The sequence below is a fragment of the Phascolarctos cinereus genome, unplaced genomic scaffold (genome assembly GCF_003287225.1).
Source record: "Phascolarctos cinereus isolate Bilbo 61053 unplaced genomic scaffold, phaCin_HiC Scaffold_9;HRSCAF=440, whole genome shotgun sequence".
Classification (NCBI taxonomy): Eukaryota; Metazoa; Chordata; class Mammalia; order Diprotodontia; family Phascolarctidae; genus Phascolarctos; species Phascolarctos cinereus.
In genome coordinates this window covers 134,527,288-134,552,124 of record NW_027556402.1, presented here as the reverse complement: position 1 = coordinate 134,552,124, position 24,837 = coordinate 134,527,288, and the positions used below count along the sequence as shown (strand labels likewise).

The 24,837-nt window shown below is 33.4% G+C and overlaps 1 protein-coding gene across 9 annotated transcripts in view; it reads right to left on the bottom strand.

Annotated features, from left to right (window-relative positions):
• Positions 1 to 24,837, bottom strand: part of EPHA5 (EPH receptor A5) — a 493,180-nt gene that overhangs the window by 16,953 nt on the left and 451,390 nt on the right. For all 9 annotated transcript variants that reach the window (XM_020999825.2, XM_078148799.1, XM_020999824.2 and 6 more), the window contains 4 exons: positions 11,335 to 11,396; positions 11,017 to 11,226; positions 7,465 to 7,614; positions 1,124 to 1,317 (listed from right to left, as the gene is read on the bottom strand). In XM_020999825.2, the coding sequence (XP_020855484.1) occupies positions 1,124 to 1,317; positions 7,465 to 7,614; positions 11,017 to 11,226; positions 11,335 to 11,396 (616 nt within the window). The remainder of the gene's footprint in view (positions 1 to 1,123; positions 1,318 to 7,464; positions 7,615 to 11,016; positions 11,227 to 11,334; positions 11,397 to 24,837) is intronic.

The following is a 24,837-nucleotide window of genomic DNA, read 5'->3' as shown; positions in this document are numbered from 1 at the left end:
TCACATTTGTATTTCTGTCTAGATGGCTCCTATAAAGTTGCTTCCAGCTATAAACCTGTGGTCCCATTATAGACAAACTACATAATGCAGAGAAAACAATTTATAGAAAACAAAAACAAATATGATTTGTATACATATTAAAGGTATTAAAAACCATTGAAGAGAATAGAATATCTTACAACTATAGATGGCAAAAGGTTCTTGACAAATATAGGGAGAGAAAATACCACAAGAAATAAAAATGGACAATTTTAATTATATGAAATTTAATTTTTTTTCCCAAACAAAGGCAATATAGTTAGAATTAGAAGCAAAACATTTAATGGGGCAAATATTTGAACCAAATTTCTCTGTGTAAGAGTTGAACTCTAATATACATAGAGAATTAGTATAATTTTTTTAAAGAATAAGCTAACTCTTACTTTCCTTGCCTTCTCTCTTTTTAATTATTTCTTCTTTATTTTATACATAGCTTATTCATATATTTTTGAAGAATGAAGTGAGCAGAACCAGGGGAGCTCTTTCTACTATGGCCACAATATTATCAAAAAAGGCTTAAGAACTTGAACCAGTACAATAACTGATTATGACTCCAGAAGACTGATGATAAAATGAAGCCTCTCACCTCTTGGAGACTAGATGATAGGTACAGAATAAGACATTTCTTTTCAGAAACAACCAGTACAACCCAATTTGTTTTTTCTCAGTTTACCTTTTTGTCACAAGTGTTTTGGGGAAAGGTGAGATGGGAGGAAGTAGAATAGAGTAGCAATAACGATGAAAAAGAAAATAAGAAAAGAGTATCTATGAAAAATCTAAAAATACACAAAAAAAGAGTGGAAGAAATTTCAGCAAGGGACAAGTATAGCAGGGGAATGTTAGTACTACCACATTAATATAATTATATGTACACATACATATACATAGATATACACTTACATATGTACAGATGTAGACAGATTTATAGTTCAATATGCAATTATCCTATTCTTCTCTGAACTTATTTGTATTTGGAAATCTAATAATTTGCTCTTGCTTTTGTAGTACATGATGAGGAAAAAATGAGTATGAAATTGGTCAATATTTGCTGTATTCAAGAAAATTTCTTGGGCTATTGTTGTACCTGCTTGATGCATTAACCAGTGTCTTCAAGCTGCTTGGGTTACGAATGAGCTTGTCCAACATGCTGACAATTTCATCAAACTTGGGTCTGCTGTTTCGGTCTTTCTGCCAGCAATCCAGCATTAACTGGTACAGAGCAGCAGGACAGTCCATGGGACTTGGCAGACGGTATCCTTCTTCAACAGCTTTGATTACCTGAGTAAGACCAAGAAGATTTTTTTTTAATCCCAGAAATTTAAGATTTCTGCTGGGAAAGATTTTCCACTGCGTTCCTTATCTTTTTTTATTCCTTGCCAAAATAATATAGGGGAAGCTCATGAAGGTTGGCAATATAATAAAAATGAACAAATTATGTCTATTTAAAAAAATCAAGAAAACTAAACATGAACTATGTAGTTAAATTATAAGAAGGATGAATGAAAATTATTGTTACTTAAAATGGATGATTTTTAATTTTTTTGAGAAATATATAGGCATACATATTTCTTTTTTATTTGTCTTAGTTTTCTAAATATTTGAATATTTCCAGAAGTGTTATCTGAATGGTATTTTTGTAATGAACATTTAAGCACAGACACACACTTATTGTAAAATAATTAATCTACAATACTGTGTCAAAGCAAAGTTGTGTGCTAAATGACACATAAGTCAAAGCTAAAGAACATAACTATCTCATGTATCATTCAATATATAAGAGTCTGGCTGCTTATAATCAGCCACAGAGTACTGCCTGCAATCTGGAATGACTGCACACTACCAAGCACATTAAAAGTGGAATACTTTATGCTTGATTTTCAATATATACATGTGCAAGAAGAAACATATTTCTGTTTTTGTGTTATTTTTGAAAATATATATTCATTCTAAAGAAATTAGAATATGAAATGCTACTATGTATTATTAAAATATATTTGTTTATTCTGTAGTATAAAAAATATGGATTTCAATCAGATAAAGACTTTTTAAATCTTAAAGTGGTATCAAATATAAATAGCAATGGACAATGTCATAATATTCCTGTCAAATTATATCCTAATTAATAAAATTTTCTAGTCATGTTTTTATACTAATTATTGTTTTCCTCAGAGGACAGGTATCACAGGAATAATAATTAAAATTTTGATATTAAAAAATAAAATTCATTCAATGGTGCCAAGAATAATTTTTTCTTGATATTTCCCACCTTGGCTTGTAGTACACTGTTCTCTACTGTTTCTTGTCACTTTTCTGACCTTTCTCATTTATCTTCTTCTGTGGGTTGTTCTTTGTCCACCCAACCCCAAAATATGAACCATCAATTACTAAAACTGCCCCAGGGGTGGATGATTAAGGAAAATTGTTGTAATGTATCAACTCTGGGAAATGATAATGGGATGAGAGAGTTAATTTTAAATCGGTCAAAGATCAGACATTTTATATAAACATGTATTGATAAGTAAATGATATTTATATAAAGACAAAATTATATTGAAAACAAATAATAGATATTAAATGTGATTAGATTGTACTACCACTAGGAAAGAGAAAATGAGGTCATGCTACAAATATCATTGAAGAACTGACAGATTAAATTGATAAAAATAATTCTTATGAAAATATAAGGAAAAATAATGTCTTATGTTTCAAGAGTTTTTCATAGTCACAAAACCCACATACATTATCTCATTTGATCCTTATCATAAGGCAGATAATACAAGAATGAATATGCCAGTTTTACAGATGAGAAAACTGAAGCTTACAGAGATAAGTTATTTTCTCATGCAGAATGTTCTTTTGAAAGTTTGAGCTTTCAAAAATAAATTTGAGGAATATTTTATTGTCCTCTTCAGTGTTTATATAATTGCCAGAAGTTCAGGACCTAGACATCTCCAAATAAGTAGAAAGAGTGAGTTAGATAATGCTTCTACAATAGGTTTACTAGTCATGCCAGGGGAAATGGCCATGGGCCCTGATTGTTAATACTCTATTGTAACCTATAGAGGCCAAAAGTTTTACCTGAATTTCACGGAGTGTGATATTATGCCAATTTGTCAGCTACAAAGAAAATTCAGTTCCTTTTTTAGGAAAATGGCTCTGCTAAACTCAGAAAACAAACTGCTGACTGAACAGAAACAACATAGAGTAGGGTTTTCATGTTGGCTGGGTAAAAGTAATTCTACTCCTTTGAGGAGAAATTTGAAAAAGGCATCCCTGTAATACAGGACTAGTACCCACTTTGCACTTTGCATTGACTGTAACTGGCAATGGCCCTGTTGTTGACTGTGGCTATATAGATTATGTGATTATATATAATGGACACACCTATAAATAGGGGGCAAGACATTATAGGATGTTTATATAAGTCTAGTTTTCTATCACATACTCATATAATTTATAGAATTTGTTTTATAATTAGATGTTACCTTGGTGGTTATCAAGTCCAATCCTCTTACATTATAGATACATGTGAGGCCCAGAAAGGCAAAGAATTACCAAACACTATAAATCTAATTTGTAGGCAAGCCAAGAATAAAACTTTTTTTCCCCCTTGACTCCAAAATCAATGTCTTTTTCCACTGTGTTCTTTCTCTTTCTTCATTAGACAAATGTACACACTCTCACACACACACGCACACAGGGGTATGAACATGGAGACTCCATTAGAGAGTGAGCACTGTGATACTTTGGATAAATTATTCTGAAACTGTGACAAAAATACATTTTGAAATCATTTTTTCTCTTGTCAAGAACAATATAAAATTTGTCAACAAAATTTTTGTGTTAATTTTATTTTTGAAATGTTATTTTGGTCAGAAAAAAAGAAGCTAAATGTTGTGAACAGTTAGACAGTCAATGAGCAAAACCATTAAAATGCCTTCTTGTTTTGTTGCCATGTTTGAATCTGTATACATAAGCATGCATATGAGACAGCAATATGATTATTAAAAACTATATAAAATCAATGTTCTAGAAAAGAAAAAATTCCCTGATATCTTACAGTTCAGAAACCTTATTCTGAATATTTATATAAGAAGAACTGCAATTATTCAAAGTCAATTTACTAATACCTACATTTTCTTTAGAGCAATGTTAAAATGTAGTTTCAATGGCATTACGGTTTGAATCGAATTTGATTGCAAGGGTACAAGGACAAAGTTTTACTCAAGAGATTTTCTTATTATGATGTGGAATTTGATCCTGAGTTATATTTACACTTCACCCAACCCAACTTTGATGCTGGTCCTAATTTGTGTCTGCTAATTTAAATGTCACAGGAAAAGTGACACACTATTTGTTCACTAAAAGGTCAAATTCTATTGAGTAATAACAGAAATAAGATACACATTTTTGAAGTGAAGTGAATTGTCTTCCAAGTCCCTCATGTCCTATTAAATCAATTCTTTCTAATGTACTTCATTAGGCATCCCTGAATCATCTCTTTGATGCTTCACCCAAGGAAATCCAAACAATTAAATAAGGTTTTCCCCTTTTCCCAAGAGTAATTGGTGAAATAGTGCTAGCATTTGAATATATCTTTCTAGGCTATCATTTATCCCACTGAGCCAGATTATAGCATGGATTTTCTTCTAAAAGAGTGTGAAATAACCATCCCATTGCATTGAAGAATGAAGACAGATCAATTGTTCTCAGTTAATAGATAGTACAGTGGAAAAGATTTATATTACACTTCACATGGAAAAAATCACCATTTGAAATTTTTCAGAAAAATTTCTTACCTGGAGGGCATCATTATTAATATCACTATAAACAAAAAAATGTCTCTCTTTATAAACAGTAAAAAAAAAATAAGCATAGCACAACATATTTTTCAGTACTTGCTGTATGTCAGGCAGTACGCTAAGAAAAAGAAAAGCAGTCCCTGCCCAAAAGGAGTTTACTTTTTTATGGGGGAGACAATAAATACTAATTGGTATATACAAGATAATTATTAAGTAACTGTCCATGAGGATCAGGAAAGGCCTCTTGGAAGAGGTGGCACTTGAGATGAATTTTGAAGGAAACTGGGTACCATCAGAGCCAAAGTTTAGGAGAGAGAAGATTGCAGGTATTGTAGACAGCCAGGGAAAAGAAAGAGAGACAGATGGAGCATCATATGAGAGGAACAGCAAGTAGAACAGTACAGCTAGATTATAGTGTGTAGAAGAGAGCAATGTGTTAAGAATTTGGAGAAGACAGGGAAATCTTTCTAGTAGGAAGATAAATATAGGGTATATCTTTCGATTTACCTGTAAGTGGTGATTTGAATGCCTTATGTCTTTATGATATATATATATATATATATATATACATATACAAATATACATACAGATAGATAGATAGATAGATAGATAGATAGATAGATAGATAGATAGATGGATAGATATAGATATAGATACAGATATAGCTATAGTCTGGGTATGGATGGAGTGGGAGGGTTGCACAGGGGAAAGGCCAATAATCTATAGAAAGGAATTCTGGGGTTTGGTTGGTCATTTATCAAGGCATCATGTAGCTCATTACCTTTACTGAGGATTTCATCATAAAACTCCAAGAGTTGTAATCCCATTTGGTCTACCATCTCCTATTACATTTGTCAGCCTGAAGCACTTTATTTATTAATTAAATAATTTATTTTTTAAAAAGGGAAGTTTCTCTGAGTTAGCGAAGAAAAAGGGAGGGCAGCAATAAGAGTAGCAGACAGGCTGGCACCAGTTCAACATACCCATGCTACATATGAAGTTTTGTTATAAGCTATGCCTGTTCTTTGTATTGACATTCAAATCAATAGTGCTAACTCAATTTAGAAAGTGCTGCCTCTTCTGGCAAAACATAATAAAGGGCATAAAGAATCTGTAATGCTCAGATAGTGCCTCCTTCATGTTATGTGGATATGTGCTTGAAAAATCAACTATTAATAGAAAAGGGAGCTGCTGAATATCTGTGGTTTAAGCAGAAAAGGAAATATCATAGGACACACATTTTTCTCAACAATGGGCATTCAGGGGAATAACTGATGAGACTAAGCTTCAGTATACTCCTATATGCAGCAGATTCAGAATTTCTACAAAAGATTTTAGAGTAGTTAATAAAGATTAAACAAAATACATTCAAAATTTCTATTAATTCATTAGTGTGTTCCACATACCTACACAGATATTTTGTTTTAGCATATAATTTCTGTCAGTTTCTATGAGTGAAAAAAATTCACTACCTTATTTCCAACCCTCTAGAAGTGAGCTTCAAGCTTGTCTTAGACCTACAGACATTCATGGAGCACATTCACAGCAGGTATCCAAAGCTTGGTAGAGTATGTCACAGCTACCACATAAGAATACAGGATCATGAATATTTACAAACATAGTTATACCAGCTCTTTGTGTAGTGGGAAAGAAATGGAAAATAAAAGAATGCCTATCAATTGGGACATGGCCAAAAAAATTATGGTATGTTAGTGTAATAAAATATTTTTGCTCTGTAAGAAATAATTAAAGGGATGGTTTCAGAGACAAATACAAGAAGAAATGTATGAACTGCTGCACAGTGAAGTGAGCAGAACCAGGGTCACCTCTGCATCATCAAGGCTATTTGTATAGCTTTGCTGTTTTAGCAGAGTATTATCACTTCATGTGATATTTTCTGTCATCTTGCCATCTACATCAATAACTCACATTTATACAGTAATTTGAAATTAACAAAATGCTTTCTTCAGAACATTTCTTTGAGGTAAGTGATTTAAATACCATCAACACAATTTTACAGATTAGAAAACTGAGGCTCAGAAAAGGACTCCCAGAAGGCCATATGGTTAGTACCAAAGTCGAGCTCTTAATCAAAATAAGGACTGCACAAATGCTAGAGGAGAAAGTAGGTCAAACCTACGTGTTTTGTGTCAATTAGATTGGGGTACTTCCTTAAAAGTGCTTGAACTATAGTCCAGCAGCAGAGACAAGTATTCCAATCAAAGACCTGGGCTTAAATCCTAGCTCTTATAAACTATGACATTTAGGAGAAATTAATTTGAGGTCAAGTTTTTCTTATCTATTAAATGAGGAAATTTGTTTACTTGGTTTTAGAGATCCTTTCCATCTTTATGTATATGTAATTATTGACTAAAGTAGAGATAAACATGACTGCCATACAATTAAATCATCTGATGAAAATAAATTTTATTTATCTAAAATATCTTTTTCTGTATAAGTAGAATAATAATTAATGGAAAATAGCTAAAATAATTTTATCAGAGGAAGAAAGGTTGGGGAGAAAATAAACTAATTCTTATTTTTTAACTTTTTAAAAGGTAAAATGCACCAAAAGATCCATATTTTTGATAAGCAAAGGCCATGTATTTGGTTTGGTACTCACATCCTGATTGGTCATTTCCCAGTATGGTCTCTCACCATAGGAAACCACTTCCCACATCACGATTCCATAACTCCAAACATCACTGGCAGAAGTGAACTTGCGGAAAGCAATGGCTTCAGGTGCAGTCCATCTGATTGGGATTTTTCCTCCCTAGGAAAGTTAAGTACTTATATAAACAAATAAAATAACAATCCTCATTTCTTAGAGGCATCTAGGGATACAGTTTCCTCACCTAAAAGTCTTTGGAAAGAGATGTAGAATTGTAAAATAAATCTGTTTGACAGCACTTAGTTTCTTCCTGCATATCTTAGCTATGAACACTTGTAGACTGACAACTAATTGCCTGTCCAGAAAGTACTGTAGTTTTAAATTCTGTTTGAATGCCAGAGCACATATAGGATCCACATCTTAATTATGTTGCTTTGAATGGTGACCATGAATAAGGGAAGGCAGGCAGTCAAGCAGGTCAGTAAAGAATATTTTCATAACTTTCAGACAAAAACAAAGGGAACGTAAATGTTTTATAGTCCTTTCTCTTCCCTTCCTACCTTCATTTTACAAGGATTGAAAATAAAAAAAAAAGTCCAGAGGTTTGAGTGCTCCCTCACATGCCTTTAAGGAGCTTAACTGGAGGTAAAGATATGTCTGAAGGCCAGAAAATGAGAACAAATATATCACTGTGGGAGCGGTGAATGGGTGGGAAGTTCATGCATATGTTCACACACTTGGTTTATTTCTTCTGGTTTTATATTTCTGGCACATTTTTGTGTGGGAAGCACATTTGATATCACCAGGTCAAAGGAAATAAATGGAAATGAAAGCATGAGACAAATCTCACCAAGTATTCCATTAAAAAAATTTATTCTGTATGATAACTGCAGTGGAAGATTTAAAATAAATTCCCTCAATTCAAAGAGGAAATAATTTTCATAATCTTGACTAGTTCAAGCTGAAAGCATTTTTTCCTAGTTTTTTTTTTTGTGGGGGGGGCAAACCTAGGAAACCAAATGCTGCCTTTTGTAAGCTATTTTGTTTTTATTTTTGAGATAAAGAAAGTCGTGTGAATTTCAAATATTTGCTTAGGAAAAAGACCAACCATACTCATATCAAAGAGTAAAGAAGGCACTCTATCTCTGAAATCCCTGATATAAGCTGGTAGAATTTCCATTTGAGGAAATAAAAAAAAGTTTAACATTATATGCTAAAAAGTGATTTATAGACCATGACTATAGAGCCATAACATATATGAAGAAAGTATTGAGTGGCATCCCACTCATTTCCAGATGAGCAGGCTCTATGAAGATTAAGAATGTGTTCTTTATTTAGTCAAAACTGTCAGAGCCATGCTCTAATAAAGCCATGAAAGCTATTGTCTGAGAGACCTCCACTGTCTCCTCCTTCTTCTAAGCAGCTACTAATAACCATAAAACCCTAACCCAGCTAAACTTTTACAAAGGACTTTTTTTAAAAAAAAGTTTGTGAAATAATTATTTTACAAAAATAACTGTTTTCATATAATTTCTAAAAGATATATTGATAGTTACACATTGATACTTTCACTTCATGATAAAGATTTTAAGACTATGCCTTATGAACTAAGATTTACACACACACACACACACACACACACACACACACACACACAGGGAGTAGGAGGTATGGGGAAAGAAGTCTATAGATTCCTTTTGTGTAAACATTCCCTACTAGTAGAGATTGGCAACTCATTTGCAATTCATATTCTTGAAGCTTTGCCTGGGGCATTGAGAGAGTTTAAGATACTTGTTCATAATGGTACATCTAGTATAGGAAGGTCTTTTAGATTCTTTAACTTACATCTGCTTCACTATATAGACAATCATTTATATTTATTTATATGTAATTTGTGCATCATATTCCCTTTGAGAATATTGTCTAATACAGACAGAGATCTGTATTAGTTCCCTCAGTGGCTGTAACACAGAGCTCTACAAATGATATGCTTAGTAAATATATGCTCAATTAAACTGAATAGATATTTGATAATTGTATAGGTATCATCGGATTTCCATTGGTCTTTCATTCAAATTAAGAATCTGAGATCATTTTAATAGTTCATGTTTAAATAGTGTTTCTAGTTTTTCCAAAGTGCTTTAATGCATTATGTCTTTAAAGAATAAATAAATAATTCAGAACTACGAGAAATACAAAATAAATTTAGTTGCTAATTGAAATCTGTTGGTCTAAACGTTCAGAAATCCATTCCAAATCTGCTAAGATTTCTGTGTACTGTGAAGTGAGCACAGAATAAATGACTTGGTGAAATTGAGTATGTTCATACCAATAACACCTGGAAAACTTAATGACTGTTAATAAAAATAGTGGTTATAATTTTTTAACAAATAAAGGTCCACTGCATATCTATATTTGATGGGAAAATGGGATAGCAACATAGGATGTGGTAAAGGGGAATGACATCCTGGGTTACTACTTGGAATATGTCCTACTGGAAATCCTGTAATCTCTACTTTGAGCAATCTGTGACCTTGATTCAGAACAAAAATGTAGTCTTCCTCTTAGCTCAAATCTTACTCTAATAGAACTGCTAAGAAAAATCCATACATATTCCTTCTGTGGCTCCATCTACCACCTAAGGTCCAGTGAAGAATTAAATAAATTGGCTAGATCATATCGGTCAAAAATGCCTTTGCCTAAAACAATCTCGTAACTGAGATAAATGAGAAGAGTGTGGATTTATATTAAAATCTCCTCAGCTTTCATAGTTAGAAATTATTACGCATGAGTGATATAATGAAAAAAAAACATTGAGGTGAATGAAATGATCTATTCAAAATATTTAGAGGGAATTTAAAGGTAAAGAAACAACAAAAAGGGTGGTAGAAAACCATCATTTCCTTCTCAATAAAGAAGGGTTGGCTTACAACATCCCTTAAATAGTCTCTCCAAATGTGTCTACCTACTCTGTCATGGGATTTGGTTTACATAGTTGATAAATTAAAAGAAATGCTTTTAATTTGGTAATAGGGAATTGAATGCTACTGAAAGGTGACTTTAAAAGTGCACCTGGAGCATGAACTTTAAATACACACACAACTATGTGTATACACACACACATACACACACACACACACACACACACATTATGTAAGAGAGAAACATAGGCATTTTTCTATAGTAACGGAAGTTTATGACCCAGATCAAATTGGGCTACCTAATTTCTTTTCTGGGAAAAGCAATGGGGGATGATTCATGGTAAATATGCTAGTGTGAATATGGCTGGAGGTGTTTTGAAAGACAACTATATAAAGAAACTACTTTTTTTTCAGTGAGATTAATTATAAAATTTTAATATCATAGGACATTAATTGAAGTAATTCAAAATAATCTGCTGGCACCAGTTCATTTATTGTTATAAGGCAGAAGTATTGATGTTTGGTTCAAGTTATTTCTATGATCTAAGGAACATAAAAATATTTAAAACAAAATATTCATAATTTCCTTTAGTATGATGGTCTGGGACTGATTTCTCATATTATTGATATAGTTAGAACTTACCCGTGTAGTATATGCTGCTTCAGGGTCATCTTCTAGTACTCTGGAAAGTCCAAAATCAGACACTTTGCATACCAGGTTACTGTTGATTAAGATGTTTCTGGCTGCAAGATCCCTATGTACATAGCCCATATCAGAAAGGTACTTCATTCCAGAGGCAATTCCCCTCAGCATTCCTACTAGCTGAATTACAGTAAATTGTCCATCATTTTTCTGGAAAGATAAAGAAGAAATATTAGTCTTACATGGAAATACAATGAACAAATCATCAGTGTTGGGGGTGTCATGGTTGTGATGAATAAAAACTATTGCAAATCTTACCTTTAAAAATGTATCTAAAGAGCCATTCTCCATATATTCTGTCACTATCATTACTGGCTTACCTAAAAAGAAAACAAAGTCACATAGTTTTAATTTCATAAATATATTGAACATGCTTTTATAGATATATAAATTAGAAAAAAATATGCTTCTTTGCATTTTAACATAGTCATACTAAGGAGTGCTTTAAACCATTTTAGAAGTATTAATTTATCTATTTTTTTGATATTTTATTTAAGTTCACATTTTAATATAATGTCAACCAATCAACAATTATGAGTACTATGGGAACTGGGTGTATGTGGTGAGATCAAGGTGGTAGGAATATAACTTTGATAAATGAGTATTTTAAATTATTAAACTGCCATTATCAGACATATCACATTATGTAGCAATGAGTCTTAAGAAAATTCAAAATGATACAGGCTATTATAGGACAGCTCAATAGTACTTATATTTAGTTTTGCAATGAGTTAATAGCGTGACTCCTAAACTGCACATGCATACATAACCAATCCATAAGCCCCTAAATGCATTTCCAGTTTCACTGCTTTCCTATAAGGAATACCTCAAACTGAAGTTTTCATTTTTCTTTATGCCTTCTACCTCCATACAATTATTAGTGACATTCTTTTTACTTAAAACATACCTACCCCACCTCCACCCACCATTTTCTTAATAACACCTGAAAATTCAGTTCAAATACTACCTTTTCCATAAAACATTCACTTATCTTCTCCGAGGGAAGCTGATGTCTCCTTTCCCTTAAATCCTTCTAAAACATTAAATGTTTTCTTGGAACTACTATTACAATTTGTTTTGATAGGGAGGTTCTTTTGCCTTTCCCCCTCATACTGTTATCTGCATCACTCATGTAATAATTAGAAAATGCTACCTATTGCATTTGTTTAAAGACTTATCTTAGGCCACCTATTAGAGTATCAATTCTTGGACCCTCAGAATCTTGTTTTATATGTTTATCTCCTCTGCAACAGCTTGTACGGTGCCTTGAACATAGGAAATGCTAAAGAAATGGATGCAAAATGAGTGAAAAAAATAGCTTTATTACCTAGATAAACCATAGACTGACAAAGATAGTCTTTAACATGGTTGCTTAGTCTTGTCCCTTGTTATCAAGGGACAAGTATAGTATTTGAAAATAAGCATTGTTTCTATCTCTAGGACAAATACTTTATGTCTTATACAGCCAGAAATGACATGTTAACTTAAGTCACTCGCTTTTAGGGAAAGACAGTGAGTAAAAATGTAAATGTATATACATGTATATTTACACACATGCTATATATGTTTTTTATATAATAACAGTAAATACTGAGGGGATGCTGAGACAGAAAATGATTATTCTCTTAAGTCAATTAAAAATCTCAATATGTAAGAGAGAATTATATATGATCCATGCAAATACTCATGTACCATCACAAGCTAATCATGAATGCATTATAGGTTACTTCCTGTTATTTACAGGAAAATATAAATGCTTTCTTGCCATTTAAGGAATTCAGACCTGAGACAGCTTGTTTATATAGGCCACCTCTGCCCAAAATTAAAAAAAAAATACTAAGATGAGTATTATAGTACTTAGATATAAATAAAAGTTACATACACATTTAAGCATTTACATGCAAATATATTTTAAGAATTTTACTAAGCTCCATAGTCTGACAAGACAGTTTTTCATATAGATAACTTCTCTTATGATAAATTGGGAAATGTAGATTCTTTTAATGGTACTTGAAATGTGATATATGTTCATTTGCTTAGCAGTAAAACGTAAAAATGCATAAAGGAATGTTTCATATTAAAAGTTAAGCACCAAGTGCTGTTGCACATAGCCAAGGAAAACTAAGAAGTTACAAAAGTCCATTTTCACTTCCTAATTTTAGCATTTCCCTCTTTGCTTCAAAGAACCAGAGTGTGGACATCTTTGTTCATCCCTGCCCACTAACCTTATTCATTTGATTCTCTTTACCACCACATCTTTTTGATGTTTAATATAGGCTTGCCCTTTCTATTCAGTTTTCAAAGTCTTGGATGTCTCTTTCTCTGTGTGTCTCTCTGACTCTGTGTGTCTCTCTGTTTCTGTCTCTCTGTGTATGTCTCTGTCTGTCTCTCTCCCAATTCTGACATCCATAGAAATTGAGTGTCATTTAGCTCTTAATCTAGAAAGTATCCAGAGATGGAAGGGATTTCATTGGCTTTTAGTTCAGTTTACCCAGGTAGAATCCCCTCTACAATGTGCCAGACAAATGGTCATCCAGTCTTTGTTTGAAGATCTCCAATGTGGGAGAACCTAGCACTTACAAAGGCAGTTCATTTCACTTCAATATCTCTCTAATTATCATAAGTTTTCATAATATCAAGTCTCAATTTAACTTGTTGCAAATTACACCTAATTGATCCCAATTCTACAGTGCCAGGGCATGTAAAAACAACAAAAACAAAAACACCAAAAAACCAAAAACTATATCCTTTTTTTTATTTGAAGCTCTACAAAGACTTTCAGTTATCTCATATCTCCTTTTCCCACCAAGCATTCACTTTTATAAACAAAATACCCATGATTCCTGTTGTGCTCATTTGGATGTTATCTAGCTTGTTAATGTTCTTCCTAAAATGTGAAAATGTGTTGCCAGAACTGAATACAACATGGCTCACCTGGTATGATGAGGACATTGCACCTCTTTTAAAACAGTTTACTATTTCATTGGCTTTCCTATCTGTTATACCATATTTTTCATTTATTTTGACCTTTCTGTCTGCTAAAATCATTCCCTGATCTTTTTTGAACTGTTGCCTCACCATCCCTGCCTTCCTAATATCAACCTGGAAGCTGACTTTCTAAATGGAAAATATGATTTAACATTTAACCCTACTAAATTTCAGATGACTTGATTTAGCCTAATGTTCTAGATTATAAAAATGTTTTTGAATCCTGATGGTCATCTATGATGTTAGTTATTTTTTCCAGCATTTCATGATCTATGAATATGATAAGCATGCCACTGACACCTCTATTTAAGTAAGTGACAAAAATATAAAAACTACAGGACCAAGTACAGATCTCTGGGGCACTCCACTGGTGACTTCCTTCCAAAATGACATAAGACATTAATGACTACTGTTTGGGCCAAGCCATTCAAGCAGTGCTAATATGTATGTAATTGTGCTTTAATCTGGCCCAGGGCTGAAGAACCTGTGGCCTTCAGGCCTTTTAGTCAAAGGGCCATAAGTGAGGACCTAGACCACCACATGTGGCCTGGAGACCCCAGGTTCCCCACACATGAGGCTAGTCCATATTTTCCCACATGTTCCCAAAAGATCAGCTGTTATCACATACTTTACTAGATTAACTTTACTTACACCATTACTCTAATCCACTAGTGTAAGCAAATATGTCAAAAATGGAAATAGCCTTTTCAACTTAATCTTAGGTTTGTATTACCAAGTATGTCTCTGACTCAACTTCCCACCTAGTCTTGCTCCTGGGAACTTAAGAATTTGACTCTAAGCCACATCTATATAAAAAGTATTAAGTGTTCTTCAATCTTGTGGAAGTATACAAGGTAAGAAGACTTTAGATAAAGTAAATATTTTAATTTACTTCAAACAAAAACAGTTAAGATGCCTGCCTTCTCCTCTCCAATGTGTCTCCGATTCTCAGGGACATACACAGTGCTCTGGAATATTTCTCTGGCTAAGTAACCTTGTATAGGGAAAGAAATTGAGGTTGGAAGAAAAACAAACAACCCACCTATACTACTGACTCCTTTAAAGAATGATTTCTAATGTGTTTTAATGGGTATTTACATTTTAAATAAGGAAAAGTTCAATTTAAAATAATGAAATTAGAACGGCTAAATTTCTAGTATTAGAATCATGCTTGGCTGGAGCCAGGTGAGGGGGTGGGGGTTGGTTGTCTATTCTTAGGTTGAGGGGCCTTCATATATAGCAATACATGTAGCCAATTACTTTATCTATATACAATTTCATATCTTCTATATGTTCTTTGAAATCTGTTGCTTTCCGCCGTGTAATTAACATATAATTCTATTCTCTGCTCCTTTCTTATACTCACCTTTCTTTACTGAATTTCTCTCCTTCCCATCTCCCCACTCATTTTCCATTTTTTAGAATCATCTATCAGTAGAATGAGTTGACTGCAGGTATTCCTTAGACTGATGAACTTCAGCAATGAGTTAAAAAGTCTATATGAAGTAATTTTTCCTGGGTTAATGAACACCTTGGCCTTCAACCCCAACTTTACTGAGCTCAGAAGAAATACATTATGTCATAAACAGGATGCACCCATCAAAAAATCTCATTAACATTAAATAATACACATACAGAAAGAAGAAATAATTACTTTTAAGAAGTTGGACACCTGGGATGCATGCTGTTCACTTTTTCAGCCAGCATCATCTGTGTTTAAGAGACATATTAATTATGTATGGCAGCAAAGACTGTCATAACAGAAATTTAAAAAAAATGTTATATGAGAAGTGTGATGGGGACCTAAAGTGGCTCTCGTATTTGAGATTGAGAGGGGGGGATGAGCAATCAAAATAAAAGTTTGCAAACAGGTATAATATTCTTTTGTTGACAAGAATAATAAGACTCTTCAAATCCCTTTTGATTAATTTTCATGCTTGAGTCATTTTAATGCTAATTATATATAGTTTGGCTCAGGTTTTAGATCTCATTTCTCGCTAGCTTGCAAGGATGACATAGCAATAATTAATGTGGTTTCCCCTAGTCCTTGTAAATTCAACAAAATCCTCTAAGAACATGCAAATTATTTTTATTTAAATCAATTTCCATGAAGTGGCACGAAATATAGACAAGAGGAGCTGTCAGTCATTTTAAAATTGCATAATAAATGCCTATGCATTAGATGTGTTAAAACTATGTCATAACATGATTATAATAAACTTTAAAATTGGTTCATATTAAGATATTTGTATATTTTAAGGAAAGAATATTAAACTGTTTGGGCTTTTTCATGCAAAAGAATAGCTGATTGATTACAGAACACTTCAGAAATTAGGGATGGTTTCTAATCTCATTACTAACTAGTCACTTAACCTCTTTAGGCATCTACCTCTTATCTGTGAAATGAGGCAAGGTACTATTAAATGGCCTCTACATTCCCTTCCATCTTGAAATGTGGAATCATAAATATAAAGTCAATAATTATAATCATATAGATATGAGAATTTTGAAGACTTCTAGAAATCCAATGTATTTTTTTTAAATGGCTAAATACAATAACATTACTGATCCTCATTCTATTTGAATTATTTTCAGTTTTTTACATGCTTGTCCATGTCCTATATACTATTTTCTTCATGCTTGCCTTACAAAATAATTGTCTGTTGGTTTTCTGCTTACCTGTTTGACATCTCCTTTTCAGTTTCTTTTTTATTTAATATTTCATTTTCCCCAATTATATGTAAAAACAATTTTTAACATTCATTTTAAAAATTGAGTTCAAAATCCTCTCCCTTCCTCCTTCTTGTACCCACCTCATTGAGAAATCAAGAAATTTGGTTTATTAAATGTGTGTAGTCATGCAAAATATATTTCCATATTTGTCATATTTTAAAGAAAACACAGACAAAAATAAGTTTAATAAAAGTATTCTTCAATCTTCATTCAGACTCCATCAGTTCTTTCTCTGGGCTTAGAATTAAGAAGACATTTTCATTAGTTCATATTTGGCCTCAGACACTTACTAGCTAAGGTGACCCTGGTCAAGTCACTTACCCCTGTTCACCTCAGTTCCTCATTTGCAAAAATGAGCTGGAGAAGGAAATGACAAACCACTCCAATATCTTTGCCAAGAAAACTCCAAATGAGGTAACAATGAATCAGACATGGCTGAAAAAAATGACTAACAGCACACTTCTCCCATTCATCTTCCATATGAGAGTCAAATTTATATTCCCAAAGCCTGGATGTTATTCCTAGGACCCCCCCCCCATTCTATTCAACTATTCAACAGCTCTCTACTTGCTCTATGATAAAATGTAAAATCTTGAAACTGTCATTTAAAACCTTTCATGACATTTCTCACTTTACTTTTCTTATTTTGTGTAATTTCCACTTACACACTTTCTAATACAAGCAAACTACAAGGAAAATTTATGTTTTAATTTTATATATACATATATATACACATATATATTTTTATTCCAAATAAAGTGCAAATTTCAGAAAATGACTTTAATGGCATATGGTGGGTAATTTCAAATGTATGTTTTAATTCAGTGAGACTATATGAAGCAGCTACTATGTGTCAGGCACTGCTATAGGCACTCAGAATACAAAGACAAAAAAAAAGCAATGCCTGTCCTCAAAGAGTTTACATTTTATTGAAATTGCCAATGATTTTTAAAAAAAACTATCTGAAAAGGTATAAAATAAGGAGAAAAACAGCCAAAGAAATTCACCAGTGTTTTGAAAGACATCTTATACAATTTTTAAATAAAAGAATTCCCTGAACATGCAGAAAATGTTTAGATCCTTCTTTTTGTGTATATAATTGGCCTAATGGTATGTAGTCCAAAGATACTACAGAGTCTACTATGAAATCCATAGCCATTTAAAAGAAATGGATATAGTAATGAAATTTCTCATTTGTATAGTGCTTTGAAGTTTGCAAAGTGATCTACATGGTTGAGCTCATTTGATTACTTAAAAAGGAATTAAACTGCCTTTAACATTTGGTTGAATCAGTGGACAAAGTTGTAAGCTATTAACATGGCTTCCTACCTGAGTGAGTACAAAAAGCCAAAAGGATAGTCCAGCTGGACCCTCAGGATTGAATGACGTGTTAATTACTAGATGGACGATTGTCTCATTTTTTAAAATATGAAGCCTGAGATACCAATGCAACCTGATCAGCCCTGTCCTATTTGCTAATTCTATTATTGTTCCTATTTTACAGGTGAGAAAACTGGAACTAAAAGATGCTAAGTTACTTGCCCAGAATAACAGAGATATCTCAATTACGTCATGTTTAACACTATACCAGGTTGCCCCTCTGAAGGATGAAGAAATTTCTTTTCCCTGATTAAAATAGATAACTTGATTATTCCATCAGTATCCATAGCCCTTCTGGTCATTACAGGTAGATAATCATCTGGGTCCAGAAAGAAAAAGGGGATGCAAATAGGATAGATTATATTTGGGAATTGGGATAAATACAACCTTTTCCCCACAGAAGACTTTGTATTCCCCAAGATCCACATTTAATAGTTATGCTGTATCCTTATGAATCATGGTAAATCATTACCTCTAGAGAACCAAAATAATAGCTTACTCAAAAAAGTAATGGAGGGATTCACAAAGGATGTAAGATCTCAGTAATTTAAGGATCTATACATTCATCATCAGGAAGGTGTTTGCTTCCTTTGGTGATGGAAAGCTCTACTCCCTACTACTCCACAGAATGATTTGGGGAAATTCATAGGATCAAAGAATCACACATTTAAATCAGGAAGGAACCATAAGGATTATGGAATTCAATGCACACATTTATAGATGAGGAAATTAGGGCTTAGCTTAAGTGACTCACATAAGTTACTTAGGGAGGAAACAGTAGAATATGGATTAATCCCAAATTCCCTGACTCTCAATCCTGCCCTTTTAATTCTACCTCACATCCTGTCTTTATTTATTAGTTGAAATATTTATCACCTTTCTGTCAACATAGTCATAAGCATTTCTAAAGCAAGGTAGTATAGTCTCACTCTACATAGTAAATAGTGCAAATATTTTTATTGCTACTTTATAGAATAAAAAGTTGAGGTTGAGAGTTGGTTTGAGAAGTAACAGGAAGTAGTCACCCAACATTTGTGTAACATCCTTAACAGGATGTTTAATGACTGAATATGGACCAAAACCATAAACAAGATCAGAATTCCTACTATGAAAGAGTTGGTACTCTAAAAGTGGAGGCAACATCCAAAAAACTGCATACATACAAGATACATACAGATTAAATAAAAGCCAGTCTCAGAGGGAATCTAATAGTAGAAGGGAGATGAGAAATTTCAGAGATTGTAGAATGTGGAATTTGATGCAGTATTGAGGGAATCCAGGAAAACCAGTAGGCAGAGATGAGAAGGAAAATAATTTAAGACAGGGGACCAACAATGAAAGGTCATGGAGTCTGACATAGTGTCAAATGTGACAAACAGGCCAATATGGTTAAAAGCCCTTAAAAGGGAGGAAAGTGTCATGTTGTGAATGCCTTTAAATACCAAGTAGTTCTTTTTATATTAGATCCTAGGTGAAATAGGAGACACTGGAGTATATCAAATAAGGGCATCAGATTGATCAGATCCGTGCTTTACTACACTCACTTTGGTAGCAGGGTGGATTTGAATGGAGAGAGACATGAAGTGTGATCAACAAAGAGGTTATTGCAATCATCTTGATGTAAAGCAATGGGTATATAAGTAGCTGACTGGAGATAAGGCAACATTTAGCAATGTTGTGCAGGTAGAAACAAGAAGACTTGAGAGAGAATTGGTATTGTGAGGTGATTTTGAGTGAGGAGAAAGGAATAATAACTAGGCTGGGTGTTAGGGTGATTGGAGGAGTGGTCTTATTGTGACAATATCAAGAAAGTCAAAACTAGGTTTAGTTATTTTTTTCTTTTTAGTTGGGGGAGAAGCTAATGAATTCTATTCTTGGACACTTTGAACTTGATTTGCCTAAAGAACATTCAGTTTTAAACATCCAAAGGCAGTTGGTGATATGAAATGAGACCTCAAAAGAAATAGGACTAGATATATTGATAGGGGAATTATATGCATAGAAATGATGTGACTCATGGGAACTAATAAAAATGTTATAGAGGAAAGAAGGAAGTGGCTTTAAGTCAGACCCTTAGATGAAATCTCTTATGGATAATGGACATGTCCAGGATTAATATCCATCAAAGGAGATTGAGAAAGAGTATTTCCCATTGTAAGTGTCAAGAAAACCTAAACAGGAGAAAGTATCCAAAACAGGCTGATTGATAGCAGCAAAAGCTGCAGACAAATGAAGATAAGGATCAGAAAAGGCCATTATATTTGGCAATTAAAAGATCATTTTTCACATTGGAGAGAATAGTTTCAATTGAATGATGAGATAAGAAGTTAGACTGCAAAAAGTTTAGCCTGGAAGAGGAGGAGTCGCACATACACACACACACACACACACACACACACACACATGCATGTTTGCACGTATGTATATATATGTATACACACATATGTGTATACGCATATATGTGTGTATGTGTATTATACACACACACACACATGAGAGTAGCTATCAGGGATGGTTGGATTGAGTGAGATTTTTTTTCCTTTTCCTTTTTTTTTAGGGTTGGGTGAGACATTAACATGTTAATCAGCAGGCAGTAGATTGATGAGATGAGATGAGAGATGAGATTGAAGATTAATAGGGAGACAACCAGGTGAGGAATCTCTTGGAATAGTTGAGTAAAAGGATACAGGTAGAATATTTTACTTTGGAAAAAAAAAGAACTACTCCTTCATGTGAGAAGTGGGTGAAGGAAGAGATATCAAGGGAATATGTCTGAATGATAGTAGATGCATATAAAAGGAGAAGAGGGAGCTTTTAGAGAATGACCTCATTTTTTTTCAGTGAAATATGAAGTAAGGCCTTAGCTGAGAGGGTGGGGCCCATCTTTTGACTTCAAATCCAATTCTTTCTACTGAATAAACATTTCCTTTATTTTCAAACATTCTTGTAAAATTCCACTACAGTTTCATTTATTGATAGTCACTAATGACCTATAATCAATCACAGTAAAACTGGAATGTAAAAAATAATCAGTTGATTACTTATTTGCAGTATTTACATGATTCATGAATTTGCTAATGGGTTTTTCCTAAGGACTTTGGTCTGAGATCAGCATAGTTACAGTATTCAATTCCATTCCATTCCAATCCATTTCATAAACTTTTATTGTATATATAAAAAGACAACCTAGCAGAGTGTAGTGCATGTTGTCATTTAAATGAAGAAAATAGGGGTTCAAATCCTGTGTCAGACACTTAATAACTGCATCTCTGGCCAAGTCATTTTACATCCCTAGACTGCAGTTTTTGTCAGTTGAAATGTGAGATATTGGACTCTATGGTCTCTAGATTACTTTTAACTTTAGATCTATGATCTATGACCTATTATGTGTAAGGCATTATCATCATATAAACAATAATTCCCACAAAATATTCAATTCTCTTAGAAAAAATGTGGTTTACTTTTTCTTTTTTAATTTTTTTTTAGGCAATTGGGGTTAAGTGACTTGCCCAGGGTCACACAGCTAGTGTCAAGTGTTTGGTCTGAGGCCGGATTTGAACTCAGGTCCTCCTGACTTTAGGGCTGGTACGCTATCCTCTGTGCCACCTACCTGCCCCATTGCACCACCTAGCTGCTTTTATTTTTTCTTTAAAAATTAAAAAAAGTATATACATTTTAATAATTTGTCTTCAACAACATTGGTAGATAAATAACACTGATTTTAAAAGATTTTGGAGTGTCAATAAAATCATATATTGACAAGCATGAATAAAGTCATAAATTTGTGTCACAATTGGGTGAAATTTTTTTAAACAGTCTCTTGCACTTGAATGTTCCATCCCTCTGGGAATGGAAGGAGTTATTCCTCAATTGTGCTGTAAATAGTATTTTGCAAAGTATTTCCAGTCTACTATTGAGTATAAATTTAGCACAGCTCCATGCCTGACCTAATTTTAGATCAGGTAAATGTGGCCCAAGGCTTTGGCTTCTGCTTTTGGTCTTTGTTCTTATTATGAAAAATTTTACATCACCTCAGGTGTTGAAGACAGAACTCAACATTTGGCAATTCTATGATTTGGAAAAATTGGCTCTGAATTTATTAACATAAAAACATCTAAGAAGGCAGCCCCTTGGCTAATTTCCACAACAGGTAACACAAAGTAGAGCAGCTCATAAGAAACTCAGAAATGTAATGATGTTTTGATGGGAGACAGGGCTGACTCACATATATTTTTTCTTCTTTTACTATTTTCTGAATCTTGTTGAATAGTAGAAGTTGGCACTGTTGAGCATTTCATGAAAGTGCCTTGCATTGAAAATGAGCTATTTGAGTCAGAAGCTGTGGGTTTTTAGTCATCTGTCAGCAAACCCCTGCAGACAGTATCTCTCTTTAGGATGTACTATATTTAGCAACAGATCACAAAAGGATTTCTGAGTGAGGTCCCTTGTTTTTAGCACTTAAAGCAATGATACAGAAAAAAAAGATGGAGTATCATTATCGCCCTGTCTGTGGGAATGCTACTCCAGCCTCCCCATCCAACTCCAATCAGAGAAATCACAAGATTTAGTTGCACTTATGCCTCATTATCTGTGTGCTGCAGGTTGAGAATAATTGCTGAATAAATTAGCATCAGATCAGAGAGCATGAAATTAAGGACACAAATAAAGTGAGTTTCAACATGGTAAATTAAAACCAAGTTGCAGACTTCCTAAGCTGAGCATTAATAACTTACCTTTGTGAAGGAAAATATGATTTCAATTCACACAGAACAAGAAATAAAGATAAAGAGTCACCTTTAAAGGCTATTGTTTCAGTTTTCCTATTAATGTCATTGAGGGGTCATCCTCAGAAAAAGGTATTTGATTAAAAAAAATTAAGTGTAAACATTTTAAGGATGATTCATCATCATTCCCTATGACATTTCCATTTTATACTCTGGACCATAATCTACATATTTCAAATATGGTTACATTTATAGATATAAAAAATGCAAGTGTCTTGTTTCAGTTACTTCACAAGACATTTATTAAAATCATACTTTTCTAAGTCCGGGGGAAGATAGAAAGTTTAATTAAGTCCCAGAACCTGACCTCATGGAGCTTACAATTTGTAGGGGTTGCTGAGGGGGTGATATATTGCATAAATAGGAAACTGCAATATAGAATTACATGACATTTGATATGTATAAAACACAATGTTATATAGGATGTAAAGGGTCTAATTTTGCCAGCTGGGAGTTCGGTGAAGACTACATGAAGGCTTGAGAATTGAGTTGGTTTTCATAGCATAGAAACGAATTCATCAAGAGAAGAGTGGATCTTCTCGCCATAGGGAACAATGATTAATCACTGAATTCAATATCCAATTTTTTATTGGTTTTATATCATTGAATTCCTAAGATATTTTTTTCTAATTCTTCTTTCCTTTCTATTACAGATAGCCCTTTTTGCATACCTGTATCCCTTATAGGTAACTTTCCTTCCCTAAGGAAGTAGTTTGCCCTTGAGTGATCTTAAGGTATATTGCCTTGCAATAATCTCCTACAAGCAGTAATTTGGTCAAATGAGTCATATTAGTCTTGAAGAAGTAAAAGGGAATGCTGGACAAAAGACATTTTGGAAAAACTTACTTTCAATCAAGTACTGTTTTATTACCTTCTTATATCCCTCCAACGTTTCTTTTCCCTAATTACTCTTTAGGGGAAAATCTTCTCTAAGAAAACAAAATTATATTATTATGATAGTGTTAGTCAACATTAACTATGTTGCTCCTTGGGATCAGAGATAGAATTACTGAGCCAGCATCAGTACAAATGTATTGTAGGCATAATTTCCAATTGCAGTGGTTGGTTTGGAGTTAGCTACTTGCCTCTCTTTTTGTAACATCTGTTACTAACTGCATGCATCACATGTAAGTACATCAGAGGTACCTTTCAACTGAGCTAATTAGTGGAGTGGGTAGATTGCTGGCCCTGGAATCAGGAAGACTTGAGATCAAACTTGGTTTCAGACATCTACTAGAAAGACTCTAGGTAAGTCACTTAACCTCTGTCTGTCTTATTTTCCTCAGTTATAAAACAGAAAAATAACACCAATGACTCCTCCACCCAATATAGTACCCTTCTTTGTAACAGATGAGTAAAGTCAAGCAGAATGAATCAATACCTTGGCCATTTCGGAAAATGTATGAGAATTCCACAACTCTAGTCTACAACCTCTTTACTAAGAGGCATAAGGTAGCTGACATGAGTCCTAGATATATAGTTCAGATAAAATATGGTGCTCATCTTCATGGAACTGACACTTTAAGAATAACATGAATACCAATGATTATAGTACGATATTATATGGATACGTAAATGTATTGTAATATTACTACACATAAAGTAAGAAATGAATGAATAAAAATATTTATTAAGCATTTACTTAATAAAAAGTTCTTTTTGAGGTTAAAATGTGATAATTACAAAATGCTTAGCATAATGCCAAGCACAGGGTTGGGGAACCTGCAGCCTCAAGGCCATATGTGGCCATCTAGGTCCTCAACTGTGGCTCTTTGACTGAATCCAAACATCACAGAGCAAATCACCTTAATAAAAGGATTTGTTCTATAAAACTCGGACTCAGTCAAAAGCCTGCACCCAAGGACCTAGAAGGCCA